The 27,088-nt window shown below is 38.9% G+C and overlaps 13 protein-coding genes across 13 annotated transcripts; 4 read left to right on the top strand and 9 right to left on the bottom strand.

Moving 5' to 3' along the window:
- Window positions 1–238: 238 nt before the first annotated feature.
- JH06_0471 (acetylspermidine deacetylase) lies at window positions 239–774 on the top strand (the record flags this gene model as incomplete). The annotated part of the gene is made up of 3 exons (XM_014673881.1): window positions 239–390; window positions 425–686; window positions 727–774. The coding sequence occupies 3 exons, from the start codon at window positions 239–241 to the stop codon at window positions 772–774; spliced, it is 462 nt and encodes a 153-aa protein (XP_014529367.1).
- Window positions 775–2,271: 1,497 nt separating this feature from the next.
- On the bottom strand, window positions 2,272–3,695 carry JH06_0470 (palmitoyltransferase; the record flags this gene model as incomplete). Its single annotated transcript, XM_014673880.1, is given in 9 exon segments — window positions 2,272–2,319; window positions 2,372–2,432; window positions 2,463–2,496; window positions 2,530–3,019; window positions 3,050–3,107; window positions 3,122–3,183; window positions 3,198–3,451; window positions 3,483–3,609; window positions 3,621–3,695. 9 exon segments carry the CDS (start codon window positions 3,693–3,695, stop codon window positions 2,272–2,274), a joined length of 1,209 nt encoding a protein of 402 aa, XP_014529366.1.
- Window positions 3,696–3,896: 201 nt separating this feature from the next.
- Window positions 3,897–5,511, bottom strand: JH06_0469 (WEE1-like protein kinase; the record flags this gene model as incomplete). The annotated part of the gene is given in 10 exon segments (XM_014673879.1): window positions 3,897–3,980; window positions 4,042–4,119; window positions 4,150–4,219; window positions 4,249–4,304; window positions 4,335–4,657; window positions 4,676–4,720; window positions 4,784–4,877; window positions 4,908–5,131; window positions 5,162–5,297; window positions 5,329–5,511. The coding sequence occupies 10 exon segments, from the start codon at window positions 5,509–5,511 to the stop codon at window positions 3,897–3,899; spliced, it is 1,293 nt and encodes a 430-aa protein (XP_014529365.1).
- A 104-nt stretch (window positions 5,512–5,615) lies between these two features.
- JH06_0468 (hypothetical protein) lies at window positions 5,616–8,277 on the top strand (the record flags this gene model as incomplete). Its single annotated transcript, XM_014673878.1, has 15 exons — window positions 5,616–5,682; window positions 5,713–5,806; window positions 5,837–5,923; window positions 5,954–6,094; window positions 6,128–6,241; window positions 6,271–6,814; window positions 6,845–6,924; window positions 6,955–7,042; window positions 7,077–7,116; window positions 7,147–7,338; window positions 7,371–7,453; window positions 7,479–7,706; window positions 7,737–7,973; window positions 8,007–8,072; window positions 8,107–8,277. The coding sequence occupies 15 exons, from the start codon at window positions 5,616–5,618 to the stop codon at window positions 8,275–8,277; spliced, it is 2,232 nt and encodes a 743-aa protein (XP_014529364.1).
- A 361-nt stretch (window positions 8,278–8,638) lies between these two features.
- On the top strand, window positions 8,639–10,079 carry JH06_0467 (hypothetical protein; the record flags this gene model as incomplete). The annotated part of the gene is made up of 9 exons (XM_014673877.1): window positions 8,639–8,713; window positions 8,743–8,824; window positions 8,855–8,995; window positions 9,026–9,202; window positions 9,233–9,357; window positions 9,390–9,557; window positions 9,589–9,802; window positions 9,836–9,903; window positions 9,933–10,079. 9 exons carry the CDS (start codon window positions 8,639–8,641, stop codon window positions 10,077–10,079), a joined length of 1,197 nt encoding a protein of 398 aa, XP_014529363.1.
- A 26-nt stretch (window positions 10,080–10,105) lies between these two features.
- On the bottom strand, window positions 10,106–11,260 carry JH06_0466 (hypothetical protein; the record flags this gene model as incomplete). The annotated part of the gene is made up of 4 exons (XM_014673876.1): window positions 10,106–10,178; window positions 10,209–11,084; window positions 11,116–11,149; window positions 11,185–11,260. The coding sequence occupies 4 exons, from the start codon at window positions 11,258–11,260 to the stop codon at window positions 10,106–10,108; spliced, it is 1,059 nt and encodes a 352-aa protein (XP_014529362.1).
- A 126-nt stretch (window positions 11,261–11,386) lies between these two features.
- On the bottom strand, window positions 11,387–12,640 carry JH06_0465 (hypothetical protein; the record flags this gene model as incomplete). Its single annotated transcript, XM_014673875.1, has 5 exons — window positions 11,387–11,578; window positions 11,609–11,854; window positions 11,884–11,950; window positions 11,979–12,410; window positions 12,474–12,640. The coding sequence occupies 5 exons, from the start codon at window positions 12,638–12,640 to the stop codon at window positions 11,387–11,389; spliced, it is 1,104 nt and encodes a 367-aa protein (XP_014529361.1).
- A 1,160-nt stretch (window positions 12,641–13,800) lies between these two features.
- On the bottom strand, window positions 13,801–14,873 carry JH06_0464 (hypothetical protein; the record flags this gene model as incomplete). Its single annotated transcript, XM_014673874.1, has 5 exons — window positions 13,801–13,954; window positions 13,984–14,170; window positions 14,192–14,456; window positions 14,488–14,646; window positions 14,673–14,873. The coding sequence occupies 5 exons, from the start codon at window positions 14,871–14,873 to the stop codon at window positions 13,801–13,803; spliced, it is 966 nt and encodes a 321-aa protein (XP_014529360.1).
- A 51-nt stretch (window positions 14,874–14,924) lies between these two features.
- On the bottom strand, window positions 14,925–15,539 carry JH06_0463 (hypothetical protein; the record flags this gene model as incomplete). Its single annotated transcript, XM_014673873.1, has 1 exon — window positions 14,925–15,539. One exon carries the CDS (start codon window positions 15,537–15,539, stop codon window positions 14,925–14,927), a length of 615 nt encoding a protein of 204 aa, XP_014529359.1.
- Window positions 15,540–15,643: 104 nt separating this feature from the next.
- On the bottom strand, window positions 15,644–16,882 carry JH06_0462 (hypothetical protein; the record flags this gene model as incomplete). The annotated part of the gene is made up of 1 exon (XM_014673872.1): window positions 15,644–16,882. One exon carries the CDS (start codon window positions 16,880–16,882, stop codon window positions 15,644–15,646), a length of 1,239 nt encoding a protein of 412 aa, XP_014529358.1.
- A 1,779-nt stretch (window positions 16,883–18,661) lies between these two features.
- On the bottom strand, window positions 18,662–19,009 carry JH06_0461 (enoyl-ACP reductase; the record flags this gene model as incomplete). Its single annotated transcript, XM_014673871.1, has 3 exons — window positions 18,662–18,811; window positions 18,842–18,922; window positions 18,953–19,009. 3 exons carry the CDS (start codon window positions 19,007–19,009, stop codon window positions 18,662–18,664), a joined length of 288 nt encoding a protein of 95 aa, XP_014529357.1.
- A 699-nt stretch (window positions 19,010–19,708) lies between these two features.
- JH06_0460 (ribosomal protein sS25) lies at window positions 19,709–20,081 on the bottom strand (the record flags this gene model as incomplete). Its single annotated transcript, XM_014673870.1, has 4 exons — window positions 19,709–19,861; window positions 19,894–19,986; window positions 20,021–20,038; window positions 20,064–20,081. The coding sequence occupies 4 exons, from the start codon at window positions 20,079–20,081 to the stop codon at window positions 19,709–19,711; spliced, it is 282 nt and encodes a 93-aa protein (XP_014529356.1).
- Window positions 20,082–25,775: 5,694 nt separating this feature from the next.
- Window positions 25,776–27,058, top strand: JH06_0459 (hypothetical protein; the record flags this gene model as incomplete). Its single annotated transcript, XM_014673869.1, has 6 exons — window positions 25,776–25,792; window positions 25,818–26,181; window positions 26,212–26,355; window positions 26,386–26,641; window positions 26,673–26,866; window positions 26,897–27,058. 6 exons carry the CDS (start codon window positions 25,776–25,778, stop codon window positions 27,056–27,058), a joined length of 1,137 nt encoding a protein of 378 aa, XP_014529355.1.
- Window positions 27,059–27,088: the final 30 nt, after the last annotated feature.

The following is a 27,088-nucleotide window of genomic DNA, read 5'->3' as shown; positions in this document are numbered from 1 at the left end:
ACAGTTTGTCATTCTATCATCTTCTCATTTCTAGCAGCCGTAGGAGAGATGGTGAAGGAGGCCGTGTACTCTTCAGGAAGGCAGTCGTAGAACGACTGATCCCTCTGCTAACAGCATTCAAACCAGATCTGATCATTGTCAGCAGTGGTACACATTGCTTTCTCTCTTCATTTTAGGGTTTGATGGTGGTCATGGGGATGTTGGCAACTATCGTCACATTCCCACGGTTCAAGTTGGAATGAATTTGAAGGTCACTGATTACACATGGGCATTACAGAAGATTCAAGAAGTGGCTGATTATTATTGTCATGGCCATCTCGTGAGTATGCTTGAAGGAGGGTATGGGTCATATGAAAAGAGAAAGTCAGATGGTGAGATCATATTGGGACGGTATGTGTTTTATGGTCCCTTATTATCTAATTAGGTCATCTCTTGCTCATAACGTCATGGGGCACATGCATGGTTTGTTATGTGAAGAAGAACCAGAAAAGCCAACGACGAAACGCCCGTCAGGAAGTGATGGATACTGTGGCTGTGGTGAACATCGTGATGAAGAAATGATTGAATGTATGAGTGGCAAAGTGTGTGGGGGATGGGTTCACTTCAGCTGTGCTGGAATCGACTTCCAGAATTTCCATGAGGATGATAAGGATCAATTCATTTGCAAATGGTGTCGAGCAGCAGGTGTAAGTGTGGGTAAGAGAGAGAAAGGGATATAAAGGATAGATGAGAAGAAGGATGATACACTTACGTCTCGATTACGTTCAAAAGTGAAACCAGAAAAGAGAGACCCAGTAGAAGAAACTGAAGCACCAAGGAAGACGAGAAGACGAGGTGAGTTTCATAGAAGAAGACTTATGAATAGCAAAGTATTCAAGTTATGGAAGTGCACATCAAGATAATGTGCTTCTCGATGAAGATTTTCGATTATAAGATGTTTCTTGAACAAACAGAGAAATTTACTTGAAGTATAGTTACACGTTTTGGTTTCTTTTTGAATAGAACAAATAAGAGTACAATGATTAACAACAGAATCACTACACCAACACACAACATAGCAATCAGAAGATGATTGAGTAATGGATCTTCTTCAGCTTCAATACTGGGAATACAACCATCATCACGAATTTTGGTCATTAGTGCATCATCTCCTATGTATCTATAGTGAACTGTATCATCTGCCACAATAAATGTTGCTTCACCTTCCACTCCATCCATGTTAAACCAGCGTTCGTTAATATTGACACCATCTTCATTTACGCAGCTTACAAATCTAGACATGACTAGACAGAGAGGACCTCACGATGCTGGATACTCCATATCTGGATCCAATGTTGGGTCACACTTTAATGCTTGAAGTGCAATTGTTGACAAGACAGTCACACACCGGATTGTTTTGACTTTGTAACGATCACTTGCAACCTTCTCAATTATTTCGCCACGAAATCCAAATGCATAAACATAAGAAAATGAACAAGAAGATTCCAGATATTGATAAGCAAGCAATCGGAAATGATCTACAGTGTTATTTGAAGTCTGGTATAGAATCAGCTGGTATTTGAGAACTAAGTAAAGAACGAATTAAACAAACTACAAGCATCCAAAATCCTTGTACATGAGGACTCATAGACACCACATGCTACGATAATAATAAGTACTAAAAAACACACGGAGATCAACGGAGTCCGACTTTGTAGTATGCTCATCTTTCTTCAACATCAGGTTCGTAGAAGTGTCATTGTCAAGACAATACACTGATAGGACTTGAACAGCTATAAGAACGATAAACTGCCTAATCCTCATTTGTCAACAATGATGTGGAATCAATAACAAATAACAACTATTTGTCGAATCCCCGCGGGAATGAATTGAAGAAAACAAATCTTGAAATACTGGTTCACTCCTTGAAATCTTATTCTCTGCAGAATATCGATTCATATACAATGTATTCTAAAATGGGATTCACAACAAACAAAACATATCACACATCACGAGTGTTTACAACACCGTATCCACTGTCTCCTAGAATACCCCAAAATTCCAGCCAATTCCGGATGAACCCTCGATCATATGGATTTCGGAATTGATGGTTCTATCGCTTACTATACCCTCCAATACCAACTTCATCACACAAATAAGCATAATGTTTCCAGTTTATAGCTTCATTGGTTGTGATATTCCGACTGATCTGTAGAGTTTGAACAATCCACAAATATACACAATATACACCCATCCAACTCAGATTCAAAAAGAACACAACAAATAGGGTCATTACAAAATAGCAGTTATTTTGGGAATCTGGACAACGAAAACTTTGGTCTATTTTTGACATGATAAGAATAGAATTACTATTGTACAGTAAAAATAACACATAAACTCCATACAACAATAATACAACACATGAAGTTAAGAAGAGATAGAAAACACGATGACTAAATATCACAAACCTTGATAATCAATACTTGCTAATACCTATACAATTGTTAATCCAACGACCTACAGATGAGTTTTTCCTCTCTTATAACTCACAATGATGATCCATTCGATAGATACAATCATCACATTTCAGACAGTGTTTGCATCGATTTGGTCTTTCAATCTCACATGTTGGGCATATTGTGTGTGTCATAAGACGTGTTCCGTCCATAATCTCTTCGTAACTATGCTTCAAATCTGCATTTAAGAACCAATAGTGTTTGAGATTCTGATGTCCATCCAATACACTCCCTGGATCACTTCCACACAAATAAACCCACAGTAAGAGTGTTATTACAGCTAGAATGAAAAATGTTTCTAGAACACTTGCCGAGACGATTCCACTAAACAATCCAACTTCTGATAACAGAATTAATGCAACAATGGATAAAAGTGGAACAAATAGGAAAGCCAGATACCGATCAATCAGATCTTCAATCTCATATCGAATTCGGTGATGTGAGAATTTGTTCAATAACGCATATGTAGCTTCTATAGATTGAATATGAGGGTTATTAGGAATTGCAAGCAACTCTTTGGAGTACTAATCATCATACATGATTTCAATTGTTACTTCTAAAGGTGTTTGGATTGCAAAATCCACAGTATGAGCTAACTGAGGTCCATATTTACTATCCAGAATCACTTTCGCAATTGCTGTTGAACCTTGGAAACAGGACCAATGAAGTACTGTTCTTCCTCGACTATCTTGATCTAATAACCGTCCTCCATGCTTTATCAACCAATTGAATGCCTAGATCAGAGTAAGAATGTAGGATTACTATGAGTTGGTTCTCTTGAGCTGCTATCATTAAAGGAGTTCGACCTTTGTTGTCTCGAACATCCAAACTTGCTCCATGATGCTTGAGGAAGGAAATAACTCCAATCTGACCCGAAAGGCACGAATAGTGAATGGGTGTCATTCCCTTACTGTCACGGTCATCAACCCGAGCTCCATACTTTAGACAGATACTTACTAGGCATAAACACATAAGACATATTTCTACCGATATTAATGTTTCCCACTTTGGATGCAATCATAATTGGGGTTTGTTTCAGATTGTTCATACACCGAACAGTCGATCCCGATTCAACGAAGTACTTCACAATATTATACTTGTTTTTGTTGATTGCCTACTTCTTACAATTATTAATGCACACACATACATAAATAAGTAGGGGAACACCATTAACACGAATTTGAGATCCTTGTGAGCCATCTCCACCTAGACAGCGTTTGACCTACATTGTTCAGTCAAGAGTATCATTCTCTACAGCTTCAACGTCACCCGTATCGATTGACCCTAATACAGAGGAATACTGAGAATCCATTTCTCTGGATTCATCAGAATCATCCTCTGTTATCGAATCAATATCTTTGTCCATGGCAAAGAAAGAAACAGTGTTCAAACAAACAGATTCTATTTCCGATAACTATCGAAATAGACATGATGAACTACTTGATCCATTGTAAAACGGTCTGCCACAGAAACATTTATCATCTCCTAATCATTACCTTTTTCATTCCATTCGTACTCGAACAAGCATCCGAAGATGAGGAGATACCCTACATTCGTTTGGAATTCGTCCTGAACGCACATTAGCGAAAAACTCCTTCTTTTCCACACATGTCCTTGGAGACAACTAGAAATAATCACTTTGAATCATTCCCACCAAATGAATAACTGTAACTCCCAAAGCAAATACATCAGCCTTAAATGCAGAGTCTCGTGTTAGAATCTCCCTAAATCACAATTCCCTTCAAACTATTACGGAGGAAGATATCTGCAATCTCCTTCGGATGGAATCTCGTTATCTACCTTACATGTCTATGTATCATCGGAATGAAGAATTCCCACCAACCCAAAATCCGTTAATTTAAAATTCCATTCACTCTTCTTGTCACCTGCTTCTCGTTTGTGTAAAATAAGTATATTGTCTGGCTTTACATCAAGATGAGCATAACCATGAGAATGAAGCCATAGAAGTGCATTTGAAATTTGCCAAAGCAATTCACCGATATCTTCCTCTGTAAACCGATTCTTAAAATCAGGAACTAAGGAGACAAATACACGTTCAGCGAATTTTGATACACTTCCATAGAAACCATATTCTAATTGAATGAAAAAGTAATCATCTTCTTTCCAACATCCAAAATATCGAATGACATGAGGTGCTTCGTCTACATATTATAATCCACTTGGATCCCAACTCATGACACTCAAAAGTTGAACTTCTTTCATTGCTTTCTTTCTAATTGTTATTCAAAACAGTTTAAACTACAAAATGACAGATTTCTTTGTTGTACCTTCGGATAGACCAATCTGTTTGATTGCATAGTAGCAACCATCCAAGCGATGTTTGCACAATGTTACTGTTGATGAAATCCCCTTTCCTAACCGCTATAGATCAATACAATGGTCGAACGAAACCTGTAATTCTTTGAATTCGCGCTGATACCGAGTGATACGACTCTCATCTAAAATGGAAAAATCACGTTTCTCAAGCAGTTTCTGAAGAGCTGCGTTGAGATCGTCTGGAAGTAACAGATACGGATTCTCTTCTGGCGCTGGTAATGTTGCTACTGTCATTCTTTCATCTTCTTGTTGTGCCAATGGAATCATATTCATCTTTTTGGACTCTGGTTGTGTTAAATCTAATTATAACACATTATACCAACCATTACCCATTCCAATCTTCCGTTTAAACAAGGATCTAGCTCCTTGTCGTGGAGTCTTCTGTGGAGTCTCTCCATAAATAAACGAATTCTCATTTGAATCTCTAACAGACTCAAATAACTGGGATGAAGCATCTTCTGTAAACTACAGCTCTTAATTGCGACTAAACACTTACAGCAGGAGTATAGAAATCCATTTGGGATAGTAACCGTACATCGAGTGATTTTTCAATACTATTTTCGGAAATGATGGGATTGCCTCGTTGACTAGATTCCATTCCTTGACTTAGCTGACTTGAAAAGATTAACCGTCGATTCACATTTCCATTCAAATAGTTCTCACTATCGCCATCATCCATTTTGGTTTGAAGAGGATGTGGGACCACACCGATTAATGACTGTGTTGTTGGGATCCCAAATTCCGAGACCACTCACCCCCAGTTTTTGAACATAAGAACAAGCAATGAGTATCGAGATTCCAGTGTTAGATCATCCTAGTTCTCCAACTTATGAAGTAAAAGAAGATTCTGGTACAATTTCGAAAGAAAGATGAGAATAAGGATGTTCAATGGAATTCGCCTTAAACACGTTAATATCGGAGTTCGACGATGCTCTTGTTGTGGTGCGTAAAGAATTGAAAAGTCGCTTACGACAGTAGTTCATAAAGGTCCTTTTATATCCTAGATTGCTTGTTCCATTAATTGCCATTGAGTTGGTCATTTACGCGCTCATGATCTTTTTGATCTGGTTTGGATTCCATTCTCTACGAACGTGAGAGACGAAACAATATCTGATTTCTAGGTCAATGGGGAAGTCATTGCTCATCGAAACTCTTATTGTTGTACCTGCTCTAATGTTGTATGGTGATTGGTCGCTCTGCCAGGAACTCTACGATAAACGTCATAATCTCTTTCGGTTTGATGCAATTCTGAGGAAACTTTAGTAATGCCATCATCATTTCCCTCTAACTGTTAGTCAGATTCGAGATCGAGTAAACGAGCAATGGAACGACTATTCAGTCGAGTTTGAAGAAGGCGAAGTGACCTATGCCTTTGTGTATCGGAATCATACCTGGCAGCGTTGGCCCACGTAGTGTTCTTCCTCTTCCTTCATACTAGATTACTCTTGGTAGCTGGTGATCTTGTCTGTTTCCCTTCCAAACCAAGTGATGACATTCATATGACTCCTGTTGGTGAGAGTGAGAATTCCAAACATTTTGGAAACAACGAGTTCTTACAGCGGAATAGTATTTCAGGTCTATTTCGTATTGATGAAACTCCCATTCGATCCTTCATTTGTCATTTCTTTGATATGGACTCTATCAAATCTCATAATTCGTCCTATTTTTGGCAACGTCTTAAACGATGGATTCACTGTGATTTGGCTCTACATGAAAACACCTCACTTACACAGATTCCTGATCATGTTCTGAATTATGGCCCATATCACCAAATGTATCAGAATAGTTATCGGTGGTTCACTTGTGGTACATGGATATTAGTAATCATTTCCATTGTAATGAACCTAACTACTTTTCGGTTTGCTGACTTGCGATACATTTTGATCACTTTTTTTGTTTGTCCATTTTCGGTCGTAATTTTGGAATCTCTCTATCAGAGTATCTATTTCTTTCGAGTAGTTGGATTTTGGAAGCATATTATTGTGATGTTGAATTCATGATGTGAGTCTTAGATGACAGAAAACTACTCGATTCCTGGATTCCATGAATTACGTCATTCTTTTTGGCAATATTATAGCAATCCATTAGATTAGTAAGAATCGAGGAACACATTGAGGAATAGTGTTCCAGTTACTCCATTACTATCCTTACCCTACTGTACGAATCTGAATATTGTCAGTAAGAATGTGGTGTGTCGTGATTATCCCTCTGTATTGGAATTCCAGAAATGAAACTCATTCTTAGATTTCCACTGTTTACACAGTAGGTCGTGTTCATACACCCAGTACATTCTGAAACTGGAATTGATTCATAGAGCAGACTGATATCCAATTTTCAGAGTTCAATTCGGAATCAAAAAAGTCGAAACACAATCTCACATTAGATGTGTTACCTCTTTATCATCGTCATGATCGATTGTGTTTCTATGATAAGTCATGGCGAGAGAAATTGAATGTTCTGAAGCCCACTGGATTGCTCACCTTGCTAATGGGAATTCCCTCTCATTGTTGTTTCTATATTTCCACGTTTGATCTCTAGCCAATCAAAAAGCATTTTCTGAAGATGTTCGAATTGCGTTGAATCAGTATATTATGGCACTAACAAACAATTATTATCGAGAAGTGAGGTTATTCTGACGTGATTAAGGTTCAGACTTTTTTCGAATTTGCTGATGCCATTGGCTTTTTGAAAGAGGATTTGTATGCTCAGAATCTGGATGGGAAATTGAATTTGCTTCGAGAGCAAATGAAGGCGAATGACGAAACTCAAGTTCCTCTCCAAAACAAATTGGGTGGGAGAAGGTTTTGTGAAGTTTTCGTGTTCACATTAGCGACTTCATCCACTACAATGGATATTCTCTTTGTTGGGAGTGTGGTAAGTGATTTTGGTTGATTCCAATAATAGCGGTTTTTATTGCCATACATTCAGCATGTCTGGACAGGTCGTCATTTACGTCCAATGAGTGAAGAATTACGACAGAAGATTGAAAGTGTGGATTCCAAAAATACCCAACAATTTGTTCCCACATTGCTTATTGGTCATAATAGTTTGAATCTATTAGATCCATCTATTGCATCTCTTGATTTAACCCAATTGAGGAATGAAAGCTTATTCTTGTGTGTGAATGAATCAAATCAATCAGTAGTAGTAATAAGATGATCACATGATGATAAGATGCTTGATAAGCTTCTAAATGATTCAACATATTTATCATTATTAGGTGTTGATGATGTAATTAAAGTAAATAGTGAATTAGAAAAGGAATCAGACATAGGATAGTTTACCAAATACAATAGAACAACTCTCTAATTTAGGTGTACGATTTGTTTATTATTCTCCTTATAATTATCGACATTCAAGGAAATTAGCATCTAGAATGGGATTAGAGACGGGATGGAATACTGCTGTATCATTAGCTGAGGAAGTTGTTGGTAAGTGGAGTTGATTCATCATTTGTCATGTATTTTACAAGTATCTCATTCATTCATACTCACTCTCACTCACCTCATTCTCATCACACTCACTTCATTCTTATCATACTCTCACTCACATTCATACTCACTCTCACTCACTCCATTCATTCTCCTTCACTTCATTCTCATCACACTCTCATACTCACCTCCTCAGATGAACGTCTTGAATGGGAAGACTTTGCTCAACTGCCTCATGGAATCAATCAGATTCGTGATCGTCTCGAGACTCAAGACAATGTTCCTCTCCTTGTTCATCTCTTCACTCATTCGTATTCATTCATTCTCTCGTTCATTTCTAGTACTGATACTCCTGTTCTTGGGATGCTTGATGTAATGACAGAGTGGGGTGAAGGAGTTATGACTCTTTCCAATTCATCTCATTCTTCTAATTATAAACTATTTGAAAAAGTAGGCTATTATTGGCATTCCTGAAATAGGCTCGATTTTCAATTTCTATGAATCAGTTTGATCATTTCTCAGTTTCAAAGGATTTAAAACTAATGAATGATGATTTACAAGGTAAGAAATGATAGAGAGCATTATCCAAAGAAGGAGGAAAGAATGGTATTCCAGAAAATGTTGCTATTTCTACCGAAGTCAAATCATTACAAGATACTTACTCTTTTTATACAAATAACTCTCTCAATAAACAAATCTTTCACATAAATGAATTGTTGAACTCAAGTGGCGGTACTCGTGATTATCTTATCTAATTCGCAGCTACTCTCCATATTGACAATCGAACGGATTTATCATTTTTACCAGTTATAATCAACGAAGCAAAGGTTCTAATGAACAATATGGACAATCAATTGATAATTGCAGTTACGATGGTGTATGCTGTGAATTGTCTGATTCTATTCAATTGGATCATTGATCTTCCTGAAGTATTTAATGGTATTAGAATTGAAAGTGATTCATATTTAGTTGCTGCATTGTATGTCCTCTTGTTCCTCGTAATTCCACTTCTCTCTCTGTGTCTATTTTCTGCAACTCCCGAACTCACAGAATCCAGGCAATTCCTTCAATTACCTTGGAAACCTATTAACAAGGTTCTATTGTTTTTATTTTGCATTATTTGTAGGGAGAAACACTGTCTGTACCCAAATCCTTCACAATTCGATTCCTGATCCGTATGGCTCTCATTACCTTCTTTTTAATCTTCTCTTCACTTATTGCGTGGTCTACTTTGATTTGGAATTATTCTCCTTACTCAAATTCTCATTTATTTGCATTTCTGATCCATACAGAAGTGAGGGAAAACTATGGAATCTGATTGGTAGATAAAGAAGTGGATGTATTCCGAGGATATCAATGCACAGAGCTTAGTTTCGATTTCAAATCTCTTTAGTTTAATCTGTTCTGAATGGTTTTGTTTCCTCTTGTGTGGAATGATGATGAATCGAAATCGAACAGTTGTCGAGTCTTTCCGAGAACCTAGTTCACGAGGATTAGTCATTTCATTCATTTTAATTCTTCTTTTCACTGTTTGTCTTTGTAGTTTGCATCATGACTAGTGGTTCATAGGAGATATCTATTGTTATGTTGTGTACTCTCGTATGATGTTATTCACAATCTCTGGGTGGATCTGGCTTGTGGTAAGAATGGTTGAAGTGTGATGAAGTAGTTGGTTGCTTTTGGAGTGATTGTGTTACTAACGGATACTTACTTGTTGAAACGAGAGAATACAACCACATCAGAGATGAATCAGATCTATCGATGGAATTTCAACATTCGTTTAGGGATGTATAGTCCAGAGTTGTGTGTTTGTTGATATTTTTCAAACAAGAAGAGATACAATCAGTAATCACTACGGATATTGATGAAGACAAATTTGGCATCTGTATCTTCGCTTTCATTCATAATGGCATATCTATTCATCATTCACTATATCGGTCCTTACTCATTCCCCTTTGGTACCCACAAAACATCACTTGGATTGATCTGGTGTGAATGTCCATTGATCGTAACTCGAAGGAGTGATGGCTCACCCTCCAAACAAACAAGAATTAGACAATTATCACCACAATTCTCTGTCGTTTTCGTTCGTTTCCGTGGTACGACAAGCAGTCCAGAAACAAACAGATTTTCTGCCTCTAAAGATGCCCCTCCACGAATGTCAGGAGTCTCTTCATAGAGAGATTGAAGTGATAATCGTTGGTTGTGTCCAATCAGTTGACATTCACTTCGATACGTGCTAATATGTGAACTATCCAGCATTTGATCAAAGAGCAAAATTTGACCGAACTCTGTAACTTCAGTGGAATGAGTGTTTGGCACTGGTTCAACCAAAAGTGAGTCCTCAGGTGATGGAGGAACATCCGGTGGAGACGAGTGAATCGGAGGAGAAGGGGATTGAGGGGGTGATGGCTGAGGTGGAGAAGACAGCCGAGGAGGTGGAGACTCTCTCTGTGGAGGTGATGGTGATTGAATTGGCATCACAGCGTCCAGAGGAGGGGACGGAGATTCCGTCTGAGGAGACGGAGGCAATGGTTCGGGAGAAGGTGAACCCACTTGAAGAGGTGAGGAGGAGGAGGACAATATCGACTCCATCACTTCACTCAATCGATGGACACGCTGCTGTTTAGACTCTTGCACAGCTTCATCTCCCTTCCGTTTCCGAGACTTGGGAATCAGATCGTCACTCAAGTCATCCCAACTGTCTTCATTTGCATTATACTGTGTTTCTGCCTGCGATTTTGAAACAGGAATAGGATCCTTTGACTGAATGGAGTCCACATTAAAGGAAAAGTCATCATCTTCATCATCAGACAATGTTCTACATTCAAAATCCACAATCCAAGAGGTACATCGGAATGGGACTCTTCTTTGGCACTATTATATCTGAAATGTCAATAAAGCATCACAAAAACACATACCGAAATCAATTTCATCAGAATCACTACCAAGGTCATAAATCTGACTACTCGTGATTGTTTTCAGCTTTCCAGACATAGAAAACTGTTACTAGTAAAGATAGTTTCTTCAATAAGCAATAAAATGGTATTCTCAAGACAAATGTTCGTTCTTCATGATCTCAATATGTTCAAACAAATTCCCAACATCCATATCAACCGATATTCAAATATCAAACAGATCTTCGTTTGGAGGCAAACAAACAAGCAACGTTTCTTCCATTACTAAAGGACCATCATAAGTACTTTCAAGTACGATATTAAATCGCTTCTTCAAAACCTGTTTTATACGCTCAAATGTCGATTTCACCTCTGAATCCACTTCATCGGGCTCTTCGACAAGAATTTGATTAAAAGACTTGCAATTAATCCAATTTTCAATCCATACCTCGAGGCACTTCACCACAAAGTTATGACGATTCAGTTGACGAGCAGGTTGTTTTGTTCCCTCTTGTATCTCTGTGTCTCTACCCTCTGTCAATGTAAAGAAATCTTCTTCTAACTCTGAGAGTTGCAAAAGAAGAGTTTTCATGGCCGATTGATAGAGAGAAACATTGGAAATATCATTCTTTGATGTAATCATGGAATAGGAAGCAGTAAGGAGAAACAGTATGTTCTTCCACTGAAGAAGGCTCTAGAATGAATCACTCTAACAACTATAACCTCATAATCCTGACCAATATGAAACAGAATAAATGCAAATTGAAATTCACCCACAACATTAGTCAATCTGATTATGAGAGACAAACAGGAAATACTGGCAAAGTTTCTTCAATTCGTCGGATGAATCAATATACAACTGTGACAATCGAGATACAGGACTGGAATCAGTCACTATGTTCATCTGAGAACGAAGTTCACTCTGCTTGATGAGTTGGGAAATATTGATTGTTTCAGTATAGTTATAATTGGGAGAAGAAGCAGGATCAAGAATGAACGAAATAGCACTCTTATCCATCAAACGCGAAAAAAGATTGGGAGCAATTTCATTTGTCATATTCATCCATTTACCAATTGTATCAAATGGATATCCAGCGGTTTTTGAATCATAACAGAATTCGGCTCCTGAAAGCTGATATTTGCGTACAAGATCTTCTGGAAGATGGTTCTGATCAATCAGCTGCTCCTCTTCAGAATCCCACTGGAAGACACACACTTCTTTGGATCGTACAAAAAGTGGTAATACAGTCCTTATCGAAAATTCATTCTGTTTACTTACAGAACTACACTTAAATACAGAGTGATAACCTCACCTGTAAAATAGACAATGGAATCCTGGATTAACCATCTTGAATCCCATGAATTCCTTTCCTACAAGCCACGAATTGTAGTCCAATCCAATTTCCGCTCCCACTTGCATTTCCAAAATCAAGATGATTGCACCTTCCTCATTTAACTTGTTTGCAATCAATTGATTCATTCTTAAAAGAGAAAACGATTTGACAATGATTTTTGCAATATCCATAATGAGGGCGTTTTTGGCCGTTTGTTAATACTCTCAAAACTATGTATTGCGCTACTTCCTCTACATTAGAGGATGCAAAATCTCGACTTCAATTGGTAATGTACCAAATGAACCTATTTGTGATGGAATAGAACGACTCTTTCAGAAGAAGAGAGCACAGAATTCGAACGGATATTTCAGTCGTTGTGTTATATTGAGATAATAACAACTAGTGATATTCTTCCAGCATATATTGAATCACGACAAACCGAAGTGTCAAAACGAGAAGAGGTACATTCCAATGAACAGAAAAGGATCTGTCGTAAACGAAGAGAAAAGCCATTCATCGTTGTTGGTGTCAATGAGTGCATGCGGAATCTACAAAACGATAATTTGCGACTTGTTGTTGTTAATAAAGTGGGAAAGTAGACATATTCTTATTGAATCTCTTGTAGAAACTCCAATCAATCAGATTCTCTCCTACTCTGGTGTTTGGAGAAAACAATTCCAGTGATTCCACTTAAAGCTCCTATTGCAAAGTTTGCCGTACTATTGTCTGAATCAGTCCCACATCGAGTGTGTTGTTTCGGGATTACCAAAGTAATAGTAGCGAAACGATTTGATTTTGTAGAAAGAATTGATTTCAAGGAGTTTAATGAGTTCGATCCATGTTCTGGAACATCATTATCGAACATTTCCTCATGTGAAGAGTTCGTGGTCTGAATCGCATATTCAGCAATTACCGCTTCTGGTAATGGAGAATCAACGACAAGGACGATGTAATCGAACTGCACATGTGGATCGGATGAATGTGAAGCGGAAATCTATAGCAGATCGTTTAGAACTGTCGAAATTGAGTCATATGAACATAAGTTCACTGGAGTGGCTGAAACAGATACCAGTTGACAAGAAATTAGAACTATCTGAGGTGAAACTTCCAGAAAAGGAGAAAGAACCAAATCCAGAACAACAGATCCAAACCATGACTCCGGTCACACTTGTACCAAAACCTATTCCAAAAGAACGAACAGAAGTCAAGAAAACAGAACCAAAACCATCTAAAGTGTCCATTAAAGATCGATTGAAAAAGAATCCTCTCTTTCGCTTTCATTACCATGTTAGTTTAAACAAACATATCAATCTTTCTTATCCTTGTAGATATCTTCCATACAAGGATACTCATTCACAAATAAACCACGGCGTTTTGCAACAGGAATCATACACTGATACAAATAATCACGAGCTAATTTAGGCATATACTGAACAGCAAATGACACACCCAAGTTGTATCTACATCACAATTCTTCATTCTCACGTACGCCATATTGCATTCAATCACAGCATAATCTCGCTTTAATCCATCAATAATTGTTGTAGCTACATCTTCCGGTTTTAACTTCCATGTCATATCCTTTCCCGTATTAGTGTCAAGAATAGGAGTATCTGTGTATCCAGGACACACAATACTAACATAGACACCATATGGAGACAACATACAACGTAATGCTACATATTACCAATTGCCACCAATATCACATTCTCCAAATGCATAAACAGCCATTTTACAAGATGAATACATTGGGCTGATGAAGTTCATTCCCAATCCAGCAACTGATGAGAGAATACAAATCTGACCATGCTTTCGCTCTCTCATGGCATCAATTAATGGGAAAATAGTGTTCTTGCATGTTGTCACATTTCCAGCCACAATGTAGTCGTACAGCTCTCCCAACTTCATGGAAGCGTAGTTGGGAGGTGTTACAAGGCCTACTCCAGCAATAACGAGATCAATCTTCGCTTGACAGGAATCACACAATACGTACTGGATGGGTTGCATCCTGTTGCTGGATAAATGTCTTCATCTTCTCACTGTCCGTTGCATCAATAGAAGCAGTAACCACTTCTGCACCATTCTCACGAACAACCTCTGCCACTGCATTCAAACGATCCACATTTCGTGCTACAAGAATCAGACGATTTCCCTAGGAATAAGCCATAAAGGAAACACCATCTGTACAGGTTTCGCATATTGAATAGCAACTTCTTTACAAATACCAGAATTGGCTCCAGTAATTAGAATCGAGTGTGGCTCCTCCGGATACTTCTTGAAGACAAGATCATAGAGTTTCCCACAAGTTACAATTGGAATTGAAGCAGCCAGACTAATAAGTCGTAAAGGAATCGAAACCGCGTAACTCAAAGTGTCCATAAGGAATTGTTAGAAATAAACAGATGTAACAAATAAATCTTGATTCACAAATCAGAGCTGAGCGTTGCAACCGCTGTCACTAATTCGCTTGTGGACCTCTGTTCCATCGATCAAACCCTCCTCGTTCCACTCCAGATCAAAATTGATAGTACGTCCGAACATTCTTTTGGCATCATCAAAAAAATCATCTCCCGAAGGATCTTTGCAGTTTGTCTTCATTACATCAACGACTTCCCCAACAGGGAAAGGTTCTTCACAGGTAAATCCATCCATCACTTGGAGATCCCAGATAATCGCTTCTGCAGTATCCATCGTAGCTAGGAAGGAATGTTTCACATTATCATCGGGGACAAGTGCAAAACCATTTCGAATCTCCATGAAATGGTTCTTCTCTTCACATGTACTCCCGTAATATCCAATTCGGCTCTCCGTTACGTGAGTGGGAATCGAATACAAATCTCCTGTCACTATTTCCGTATACTGAGCGGAAATGTCCCCATCGTCCTCACATTCTGATATATATGTTCCACAGAACTTAATATCTTCTCGTTTGCAAATGCGGGACTCTTTCAGCTTCATACCAAAAGGAGCAGGGTTCTTGAGAATGGCTCTTATGGGAGCAGCTACAATTACAGAAAAGATCAAAAAACAAAACAAGAATTTCATATGAATATCTTTGTGAGAATAGATTTGTGTTTTGGATATGCATGACCCTAATTCCGAATTACCCAATCAATCCATTCCCACTTGTGGTCCAACAAACATGACACTTAATGGAAATAAGAACGAAGGCTGGGCTTGGCGCAAGTGCAACCCTCATCACCCACACGCTGCAACTTCATTTGCTGTTCGCCATCCTTCACCTCTACAAAATCCTCACCGAACTCCATCTCTGAAGTGGTAGTGGTTCCAATCATCTTCTTGTTTTCCTCGAAAGGATCCTGACCAGTAGCATCCTTACAATCCAACTCCATAATATCATACTCCTTATTCAACTCCAGAGGCTGGGAGCAAGTCAATCCAGCAATCATAGCCTCATTGGAGAAGACGGTAGTCATCTTATCATAAGTCATTTCAACATTACGCTTTTCGCTGTTAGAAACCTTCAAAGAGAAGAAAGCAGTAATTGTACTGGCCTTCATTTCCTCCTTGCATCCGGGTTCCATATACAAAGCCACAGGATATGTCAGGTAAACAGGATTTCTGTGCATCATACCTGAGAACTTCATATCAGCCTTTAAAACAATCATATCAGAAATGCAACCACTAGTATAGCTACCACAGAACTTCACATCCTCATTCTTGGGAGAAGAAAGAGCGGTGAATTGCTTAGTGGCAGTCTTGAAGAAATCAGAAGCACAAGTGCAACCAGTATCTCCCAGACGATTGAAGTGCAACACTTCATTCTCATCTTCGCTAATATCGAGTCCATCCTCATAGAAAATGAAGTCTACTTCAGCAGTCTCACCCATCTGAGCCTTGGCATCAGCAAAAGGATCCTTTCCTTCACCATCCTTGCACTCCAGAGTCATGACGTCGTACTCCTTGTTCAACTCAAGAGGCTCCTTGCAGGTCAGATCAGCAATAGCAGCCTCATTATAGAAAGTAACAACAGGCTTTTCGTAAGTGAGGCTCAAACGCTTCTGCTCACCATTAGAAACCTTAACGGAAGCGGAGAAACCCTGCTTCTCAAACTGGGCCTCCTCAGTGCAAGCACTTCCAGCATACATCATAAGACCAAGTTGAAGATAAATAGGGTTCTTGTGCATCATGCCAAGAATCTTGATATCGGTTGTCATGGACAAGAAAGGAGTACTAATACATTCAGTAGCATAACTTCCACAGTATTTAATATCCTCATTCAGAGAAGTAGCGGGAGTCATTCCACTAGATATCTTGTTCGACTTCAAATGAAAGAGACGATCCTTGACCATGCGATTAGCTTGGTCCTGGATGAAGGAAGCAGATGCAAGTGCCAAAACGATAGCAATCAGAGCAGTGTACTTCATTTATACAGAGTTATTATGATAATTTCATCAGAACCGTATCATTGTTTCCACGTTTCCACAGAATGAGTCATTGGTGTATCGAAGTAATTATTTCAAGTTACTACAAACAAACAAATTTCTAAATACATATAAGTTAAAACTATAAATTGGAAAGGGACTCAGAAAGCCATGTGGGTCATCAACTTCCGAAAAATCAGGAGTATGTAAAAACAATCCTCATCGTCCACAAAAACTCCTATCACCAAATCATACTGTACTAAACTAATCAAGCGCGAACAAAAACAATGATTGTTTATTATTGGAGGCGAGATTCAATTGAGATTTGATATGATTATCAAGTAATCACTAAACGATTCTCTAGTGGAATATGACTTGTTCTCACGATAGAAGGAGTTTAATCCACTCGTTTAGAGAAGTCCACGAACATTGACTTGCTTTCTCCACATCTCCAATACAATGAACTAGGATTGTGTCACCTCAATTCTTTCGGTCTCTTTGTGTCATCACTGAATGCAACTTTCCCCACTCTCCTTTCTACCATAGAGTTTCTTCATCAGAATAGTGTTGGGATGATCTATCCAACTCGTTCACAACGGTTGCATTTGGCTATTGAACGCGCTAAACTCCGTCTTGTCGCTGTGAAGAAGCTCCGTTTTCTTCAGCGTATCAACAAGAAGAAGTATCCACGACAGCCAAATAAATGTGCCCTTCGTCATGTATCATTTACCGGACATACAAAGATCGTTCAATATGATAACACTGTAGTAGAGTGATTGTTGACTCTCATCTCTAGTTAATTCCTGCATTAGCTCTATGTAGGAGGCCAAGCCAAGTTGCAAAAGTAGGAGTTATGGGGTTGTGTCGAAGATAGCTTCCTAAGAAGGTGTTGATGCAGGAGGCATCTCGGTTGGGAATTTCCACATCTGCGAAGGGATTGAGTGCAACTCAGGAGGCGATTCAGGACTTGTGGATCAAAAACATCCGTAATTCGCTCGATAACATTGGTGTAATCACTTCATCCGTCGTAGACAAGGATATTGAACAATTCTACAACATGGTAATTGGTTTAAAGTAGGAATTGTTTCCTCTTTCGACTCTAGACGAGCAACCAATCTTATTCTTGCTGGAGTCGAAATTGTCCCACGAGCTATGTCATTGGATGAACTTCAAGTCTTCATGAAAGAGCACTCTCTGTATATTCCTCCAAATCCATCTTTATATAATTGTATCAAATCTGTTGAAACATATCTTCAAGACCACATTTCTCGTAGACACACTGGTTGAATCTCATGTTAAGGCATCGAAACTCCATATTCGGATATCGCTAGAAGGCGAATGTCCGCTGAAGATATTTTCTGCGTACAATATGGAATGTGTACTTTGTCCATGTTACAGGAAGATTTGCGGGAGCGAGGTATTCGTCCCCCATCGTAGATAGATGTATTTAAAGTGATGTTTTAGAACGGTTGCGTTGTGTAAGAATCTTCTTCTTGATGTGATCCAACAAGATCTGTCAGCAGCGTTTACTGTATGAGAAATGAGAATGAATGATAGATAGAATTGTTTTGAACATGTGGTTGAATTGACATTGGAAGCTTTTGGAGAGAAAGAAGAAGGAGAGAGTATGAATGAGAAGTTATTACGTCTGTTTAGTCGAATTGGTGGAATGATTCCTGATGAGTTCGAATCCCATGTTTGTTTACAAATACGGTTTATTGCAAAATACTAGTGACAAAAAAACTACACACGCACATGAGAACTGCCTGCATCCGCTATTGTTCATTCACTCTCCAAGCCTTTACCATTGATGCATTCACCAGTCACACCCTCACTGAGATCCGAAGCCAAATACACTGCTGAGTCACATACTGCTTTCATTCCATCTACCTGCTGCATCATCTTTGTTGATTCCAGACGCTTCTTCATTTCCTAGGCATCATTTCGGCTCTCTTCACTCACGAGAAAGTCAGGAATTCCTCTGGCTGCTAGTGTGTTCAATGGAAGTGCTCGAAGAATGTTCACACGAACCTGTTTAGGTCCCTGCATATGATATGAGTAAAAGAGATCTACAAGAGCAGCTGCCATCTGTTGAGCTGTTGCTTCGAGGGATGCTTTGGCGATGGACATAACTCCATAGCCAGGAACGATCTGTTGACTTCCGATGAATGAAAGAGCAGTAATAGATGATTTGGGGATGAAAAGAGATTCCAAAGTGTGAGTAAGAGAGAGTAATGAATAGCAAGAGATATGGAGAGTCGTTAGGAAATCGTTGAGGGATAGATCAAGGAGAGGACTCTTTCAATTACAAAGAAAATAAATGAATACCTTTAGGGCTGACGAAGGAGCAAAGGCAATGGCATGAAATAAGGAATCTAAATGATGATAATCGGATGCTATATGAAAGTAGATCAAGAATCGTACAAATATGTTCCTTTAGAGAAATGAGATCCTCCTCCTTTGTAACATCACAACAGATCGATTTAAGTGGAGCACCATTCTATAAAATCATTCCTAAAATGCTATTTGACAACAACACTGTTCTCCTCATCCAGAAGAGTCTGTATCTTTCTTTGAAATTCAGGTTTCTGATAGGTGACAATGACTTGAGCCCCTTCTCTTCGGAAACGCTAATCATCAAACCTCTGCTTCAGATAAACAGTAGCCACATTCCATGCAATGGACCGTTTATTTGCTACTCCGCAAACGAGAATGACTTTATTGGGAAGCATTGACTGAAAACAAACAAACCATGTTTCAAGATCTCTCCTCGGATTACAAAAGGACAAAGATACGTTTCTACATTTATTGACTGCCTAACCATCAACCTCATGAATCAGCTCTACGGGTCAAAATGTAGTGTCCACGCTTGGAAACCTCAACGATCTTTCCCTGCTTGACGAGCTCACGGATTCCAGCACGAGCACAGGAACCGTTCATCTTCAGACGGTCCACAATGGTGTAGACAGTGATCAGCTTCATCTAGACATCAATAAGATAGAGATAAAGAAAACCTTAGGGACTTCAGCAAGAAGCTTGTCGTAATCGGCCTTCTCGAAGTAGACCTTGTTATCGACGGTATCTCTCACCTTTCCCTTACTCCACTTCTACAAGCATCAACTCTTCTTTCTCTCATATTACCTTCTTTCCGTTGGAAGACTACAAGAGGTTAACACATATCCACCAGCAACCCATCACCCATAACAACAAATCCCTACCATTTTGTAATCGATTAGTGTTCTGAAACAATCTGATGGATGAATTGCGATTCACGATGGAATTGGTGTCTGTAATGAAAGGCTCTATAACTGGGTCCTTTCGATTCTGTAGTGTTTTCGTTCTTACTAACTCATTTCCAAAGAAACAGATTATAATTCTCCATAAAATCGATTAAAATCTTCACGGGAATTGATTTTGGCAATTTCGTCTATTTGTTCTTGAGTCCATTTGTTCCTACATTTCATTTCCTTGTCCATACTCTTACAACTGGCACAGATCCATAAAAATCTCTTGAGGAGATTTGGTATAATTGTTGATCTTCTTAAAGAGTGGTCCTAAAAGTCTCATCTTATTTGGTAAGTATCGTTTGTAAGCATAACGTAGTCTCAATTTGAGAATTGGGAGAGTTAGAGTGGATACAAGAGACTGCTTGGAGGGAGGCATCTCTGGAGGAAGAGGTGTCTCTCGTTTCCGTGATGCTGACTGTTCCGGTAGAGGAGTAGCGAGAGGAAGTAAAATGGGTGATTGAGTGGATGACTTAATAGGTACTTCGGCAGGTACCTCAACAGATGATCCAATGGATGTCTCAGTAGGTATTTCAATCGGTATCTCAGCAGGAACTTCACTCGGTGATTGAGTGGATCGCTCAGCAGATACTTCACCAGATGCCTCAGCAGGTACTTCACTTGCTGACTCAGTATGCATCTCATCAGATACTCCACTCATCTTCACTGAGGTCTCCTCAGAGTCCTGTTCATGTAATCGCTGCATCAAACCCTCATTTACCTCCTTCACAGATCGTAACTCCAATAACACACTCTCACTCGTCTCTCCCTTCTGTTGTGATTGTAATTCTGATCTCAATCTCATTCATCTCATTCATTCTTACTCTAATAAAGCACTCCGTTTTCGTTCCTCTTCTAAAGACTGTTGCAATAATACAACCGATTTTTGGTTTGCCAAGAATTGGGACAATTGCTGTTGAATGTCCAGAATAGGGTCAGATCCATTCTCTTGAATTGAAATCAAACGCTGCAGATCTGGTAATGATGGAACTGAGATTGAACCCCAATCTCCTGTCTCAAACAAATTCTTCTGATCTTTCTCATTTTGCAACTATCCTTCATTTTCCATATTACTCAAATACTTTGTGAATTGTTTCTTGGAGATCCTGAACCATCAGAGATTGCATTGTCAATTCTGCTAAAAGTGATTCATATTTCGAGTAAGGAAGAGTGACTGTTGACACACTTGCAGATTGGTCATGGAACGCCATTATGTGTTCCATACACTTATCAAAACTCTCTTGATTCCAACGAAGAGATTGTAATTGCTATTTTTGATTCAAATATCGCAATTGTACAGATTGAAGTGTTTGAATTGTATTCTCAAGCGAAGTTTGATTGATACGATAATGATCTATTTCATTTAAAAAGTTTTTAGTTTTGCTTTCAAATGAAGAACAATCTGTTGGAGTTTCCTCCATTTGAAATGATAGCTCCAGATGTGGCATTGAACTCAAATCAAATGTCTTTAAATCCTTTTCTTTCAAATTTTTAATGGTCTGTTTCAGCTGATCCACTTCCTTTGTGAACATCACCACTTTCGCCTTCTCAAGATCCAAAGCACGGTTAGTGTCTTCAGCCTCCACCTCCATCTCATTCATCGTTTCCTCCAGCTCCTTATTCTTCGATTCCAATGTTTCGACTAATTCTGGAATTGACCACGATTGTGACAACGTTGCTGTTTGTGTCACTCCTGGTTGTGATTGCAATGCTGGAATTTGCGGGATATGGTCAAATAAGTCTTGAATACGCTTTTCCAATAATTGAACCGATTTCAGAATTTCCGTTTGTAGGTCCGAAAATCGCACTTTCAGGTCAGGAACTGTAGCCATATGCACCAGTGGGAGAATCTATAGTCACAAAGATGAGTTGATCACACTTGCTGACAGAGAGAAACAGTTTTCAAACGCATTGATCGATACTGTGATTGCAATTGGATAAATGCAGAAATACTCTAGATTTCAGTCATTCCAAAATTTCCCACTTCATTGAGAATCTGTTGTAGATTCTTCTCTCGAAGTAACCATTCTTCCTTGTATTTCTGGAATTCCAAAATTTCTCTTTCTTTTGTTCTCAATAACTTCTGAGTAGTGATTAACTCCTGTGATGTCTGGATACTGGAGGTCTCATTCATACTCTCCTTCGTATTCTCAGTCTGAATCTCTCTCCCATGATGAATCTGATCACGTAATCGATCACACTCTCGCTTCACACACTCCAACTCCACATTTAGCAATACTCCCGCGGGGATTGTTGCTTCATCTCTACACTCATACTTCTCCTTTCATGAATACGTTAGTCGTTCTCTCCAAACACGCATCACTCGTTCATAGTTCTGTCTCAGGATGTCATAATCCCTCTTCAATGCTGTCACTAGTGGTGTTCGTTCTTCCAAATCCTGCAGGATAGCTTGCAAACACACTTCCAACTCGTCTCTCTGGCGTCTACAGGCAATCAGTTCTGATCGCAGTGAGGAGACAGAAGGATCGAATGAGGATGGCAGAGCTGCTGGTGAGGATGAGGAAAGAATTGTTGCTGACGTAGATTCGTCGGAGAACGACTGATTGGAATGAACCATCTGCTTAAGAGCTGAGATCAGACGTAGATTCTCGTCACGAATGCTCTGAAGAGAAGATTCACGATGTTGAAGAGAGGACTGTAGGTGTTCGTTGGCTGCTGTCAATTCGGTGATCTGTTGCTTAGTTCTGTATATCATGTTTATTGATAAAGAATACGATTTTGAGAACACTTCAAATTCTTTTACCAAGAGTTGATATTTGTTCTCCGATGCATCACCATGCATCTTCATCTCTTCCAATTCATTTAATACTTTTGCATATTCGCTTTGAACCGAACACAACTAAACAGAAGATATAGTATTTAAACACTACAGTTTCATTCAATCGCTTCCTCTCCGATTCACTTTCAATGCATCTGGATGTCTCGTCTTTCAATTTAACTGACAATTCCTTCACTTTTTCTTCTTCATATCGACATAACTGCTGGTAATCCTCACTCTGTTTCTGATATCGTTCCTGGAGAGACTGATAATTCGTCTCCTACTCGTGAGCCACGCAAAGAATAAGCACTAGAATGGAGATTAAGTTATGACACTCTTCTGTTCCCTCTACAATAGAGTGAAGGGGATTTAGAACATCTGTGTGAATTGTCTCGAAGGCAGCCTCCTGACCCTTCTTCTAGAAATCAAGTCTGTAGCAATCATTCACTTCAGAAAGCAATTGCTGAAGTCGCTCGATTTCAGCTCGGAGAGACTGATTCTCTCTCAGCTGCAAATGGTATAGAACAGTTACATCGTTTGTGTCAATGTGAACGCTATCTGTTCCTGTTAATTCAGCAATTGTCCTTTTCTGATCCTCTACTTCCTTCTCAAGACGCGATACCTTCAACTGAAGGGATGTCTCCAAGTCCAATGTTGACTCTGGATTCTCCATGGGTACATCTACTACTCAGCATCCAAACAGTTATCAAACTGTCCCCTGTAACTGTAGACACAGAAGTGTCCTTTTCTGGTTCTACAGGGTTTGCATCTTGTTGAATCACTTTTTCATTCTTATTCTATTCCAATTACATCAAACTGAGTTACTTCCTACAGATTCCTTCTCCACTTCCATTTTATCCCTTCTTTTGCTTTGTCAAATTCCTGTAAATACAGAAACCAAATAGTTAGTTTCTGTAGAAGAAACAATGACCACAATCGTCTTTAACTATGGATGACAAGTTCCGGAAGTTGCAGCAGAGATCACAGCTATTGAGCTCTAACATTGAAGACCCGAGTGCAATGGCTTTCCAGGTGATTTTGATATCTGTCTTTTATTGGTAGAAGACTCCACAGTTTATTCATTCATTGGCTCAAAAGGCAAAGTTTGGAGAGGAGGAACCGAAAGAAAACCTGCGTGATAATGCGTTTGTTATAGAGTGGGTTATTTGATGTGTAGTCATCTCTTTTGGATGGAAAAGGGGATTGACACTGCTGGATTAATGAAATCTCTGGAGGAAGGTAAGTCAAAGCTTGTTTTCTCAAACACTTCTTCGATCAGTGATTATGATGTTGAAGGGTATGAAAGACGATTCTATGGTAATCTAAAGTTATATTCGTCAATATCACGAGAATGCTGTAGCCTCCACATTGGAAGAATCCCAGAATCTGTTTGATACCAAATGCTCTTCTCGAATTTGGAAGATGATGCATAAGGAGTTTCTGGATTCGCGTTCTTCCATTCTCGAATCTGAGAAACGACAAAGTAATTTGCATGCTCCTTCTCAGACAGCCAGTTTATTTCACATACATACGTCATCTCTAGATAATCTTCCACTCTCAACAAAGAAATTGGTGACTCCTCCTATTATTTCGAGTAGATTTGAATGCATTGAAATCATTATGAAGGTTATTCAAAGGAAGATGATACTTCCAAAATCTACATTTACGAGCCTACTCTGAAGAGTCTTTTCGATGATCATTGTATGAAAAAGACGGTTAATGTTGCAGAAAAACTTCTTGCTGCACTTCAAGATTCTCATCAGGATGTGAGGAAGGTATGTGTGTAGTGATCTGTAGATGGCAGGTGAAGTATTCTGTTGGAGACTGCTGATTGCACAACTGAACCTTACTGCTGTTCCTTTCCGTCATTACCGAAAGAAGTGATTGTTTTTGGAATTCCATAATTCGAAGCGATTCATTTAACGAGCAGAATGCTGTGTTCAACACATTGCAATTCCTTCAGAATGAGTTCGTTGAGTATATGCGTCGTTCTGTGATTCGTGCTCGATCGATTCAAAGTGAGTGTGATTCCTGTGACTGAATGATAGTGCTTCCAGAGAGTGATTTAATATCCATAGTCCAGGCATATGTGAGTATATTGTTTGAAGGAGTGGATGTACGTGTTGTGTTGATGGAGATGAAGTGAAGATGAATGGAATAGAACTGGATTCACATGGTTTATTGCCAATATGGCCTCAGTTATACTGTTTGTTACGTAGTGGATGTAGTGAAATGGAATTAGATGTGTTTGCTGACGATATTCTGAGGTTGATAAGTGAGTGAAATAGATTTATGAGTAGATTTGGAGGTGCTGTTGGTAATGATATTTTGATGATGCTTCGTGTTTATGTGGGGTAAGTGAAGGAATGATAAGGAGTGATTGATGGAGTTGTGTTGAATGACTGAATGATTGAGTGACTGAGTATGATTGACAACTGATGGAGTGTGATTGTGAGTGTGAATGATTTGAACTGTGGTTGGAACTAACAATGATGATGACTGATGGAACTGACTGATTGCCTGTAACTAACCAATAGTCTTTGTCACAAATCACCTCTCTCAATTTCTCTCTCTGATCATCTCACACTTTGTTCTCGTATCCAAGGTTTCTTCCATCGTCTCTCTGGTGCAGGAGAAACAGACTATCATAAGTACTCCTTACCCTCTCACTCACTCACTTAGATTGCTCATTCTCTCTCTTCTGGCTAATGAGAATCCTTATCTCTCAAATGTTATATCAAATCCTCACTCTGGTGAACCTCATATCCCTCAGCAAGAAGTCCTCCTCACTCTACAAGACTGGTTATGGCACAAATTAATCACTATTTTTGGTATGTACAAAAATCGAGCGTATTTATGGAATAGTCAATTATAGTCTTTCTCCAAATCGCAACGAAGAACAGGATGATTTCAAAATGGTAGGATTGAAGAAACGAATTGTGGAATGTGGAAGTGATTACTTTGATGCTAATGGTCAATCACCATTCAGTTACATTCAGAATCTTCTCGTTGTTGCAGAGTATGAGAAGAGTGTATTGTATCTGTTACAACGACATTGGCTGATTTCAGCCGTTTTTTTGTCATTCCTGATGTATGCATATGGAGTGATTAGTGGAAGCGAAAATGTATTTGTGACTTCTATTCTTCGTCTTCTACCTCATATGACAGAAAAGCCTACCATTCCTGTTCATTTGATTGCATTTGTCAAAGAACCTTCTGTGAAAATGGACTTACTAGTGGTAGTATCCGACAGAGGAATTGAAATGTAGATTCTATTAGTGAATTCACCTTCTGCTGAGACAGAATTGGTAGGGAATTCTGGAAAGGGAGGTGTCAGAAATCCAGGATATTTTGACAAAATGAAGGATATTGAAACAGATGAAGTGATTAAGAATGCAGCTGTACAATTGAATGTGATCTTAGAAAGATTGGATGATGATTAGATGAACAATGAATGGAAGCGAGCTGTCTCCCTATTCAAATTATGTAATAATTGGGATCATGCTGCTGATATTCTCATTACAAAAACTGCTCAAAATTATTTGGAACACAATTCGACATGGAGAGAGGTATTGTCTTGTATTGACGAGTTTGATAGAGAAATACGTTGCAATAGTCATAAGAACGTGTCTCTCGTAAATCAACATAATCTTGTTGTAATCCAGCAAATGATGACAATTCTTGATCTTTCCAATAATAGTGAGTATTATAGGAATTTTATAATTGAAAGATCTTTTCGACGAGTGTATTCATGTCTTATCGACAATTGACTTTTTGCCTCGATCGAATGATGCTCAGGACGTTCTGTCGGCAGTGACTGCCCTTCGTGGTGTGAAAGAACAGCTCTGGAGAATTCTGGTTGATGTGATTCTGGCTGTTTGTCAGTGTATCTCCTTCAAGTATGGTCAATTCAAGCAGAAGTTGGTAGGATCGAATGCAGTATATGAAATATAGTACGTGAGTGTGAATGAAGAAGAGAAGAAATCACTTCAGCAGTCTATGGAACAGAGCCGATCACGTATCGCTGGGTATGAGCAATTTGTTGGCATGACTGGAATTCCAATCCCCCCTGCAGTGAACGAGAAACTAACCCAAATTATGATTAGTATGGCTTGAGCACGTGTTTGTTGGAATCCATTTCTCATT

The sequence above is a fragment of the Blastocystis sp. subtype 4 genome (assembly GCF_000743755.1).
Source record: "Blastocystis sp. subtype 4 strain WR1 chromosome Unknown seqid_0025, whole genome shotgun sequence".
NCBI classification, from domain to species: Eukaryota; class Bigyra; order Opalinata; family Blastocystidae; genus Blastocystis; species Blastocystis sp. subtype 4.
This window is presented reverse-complemented; position numbering and strand designations above follow the sequence as displayed.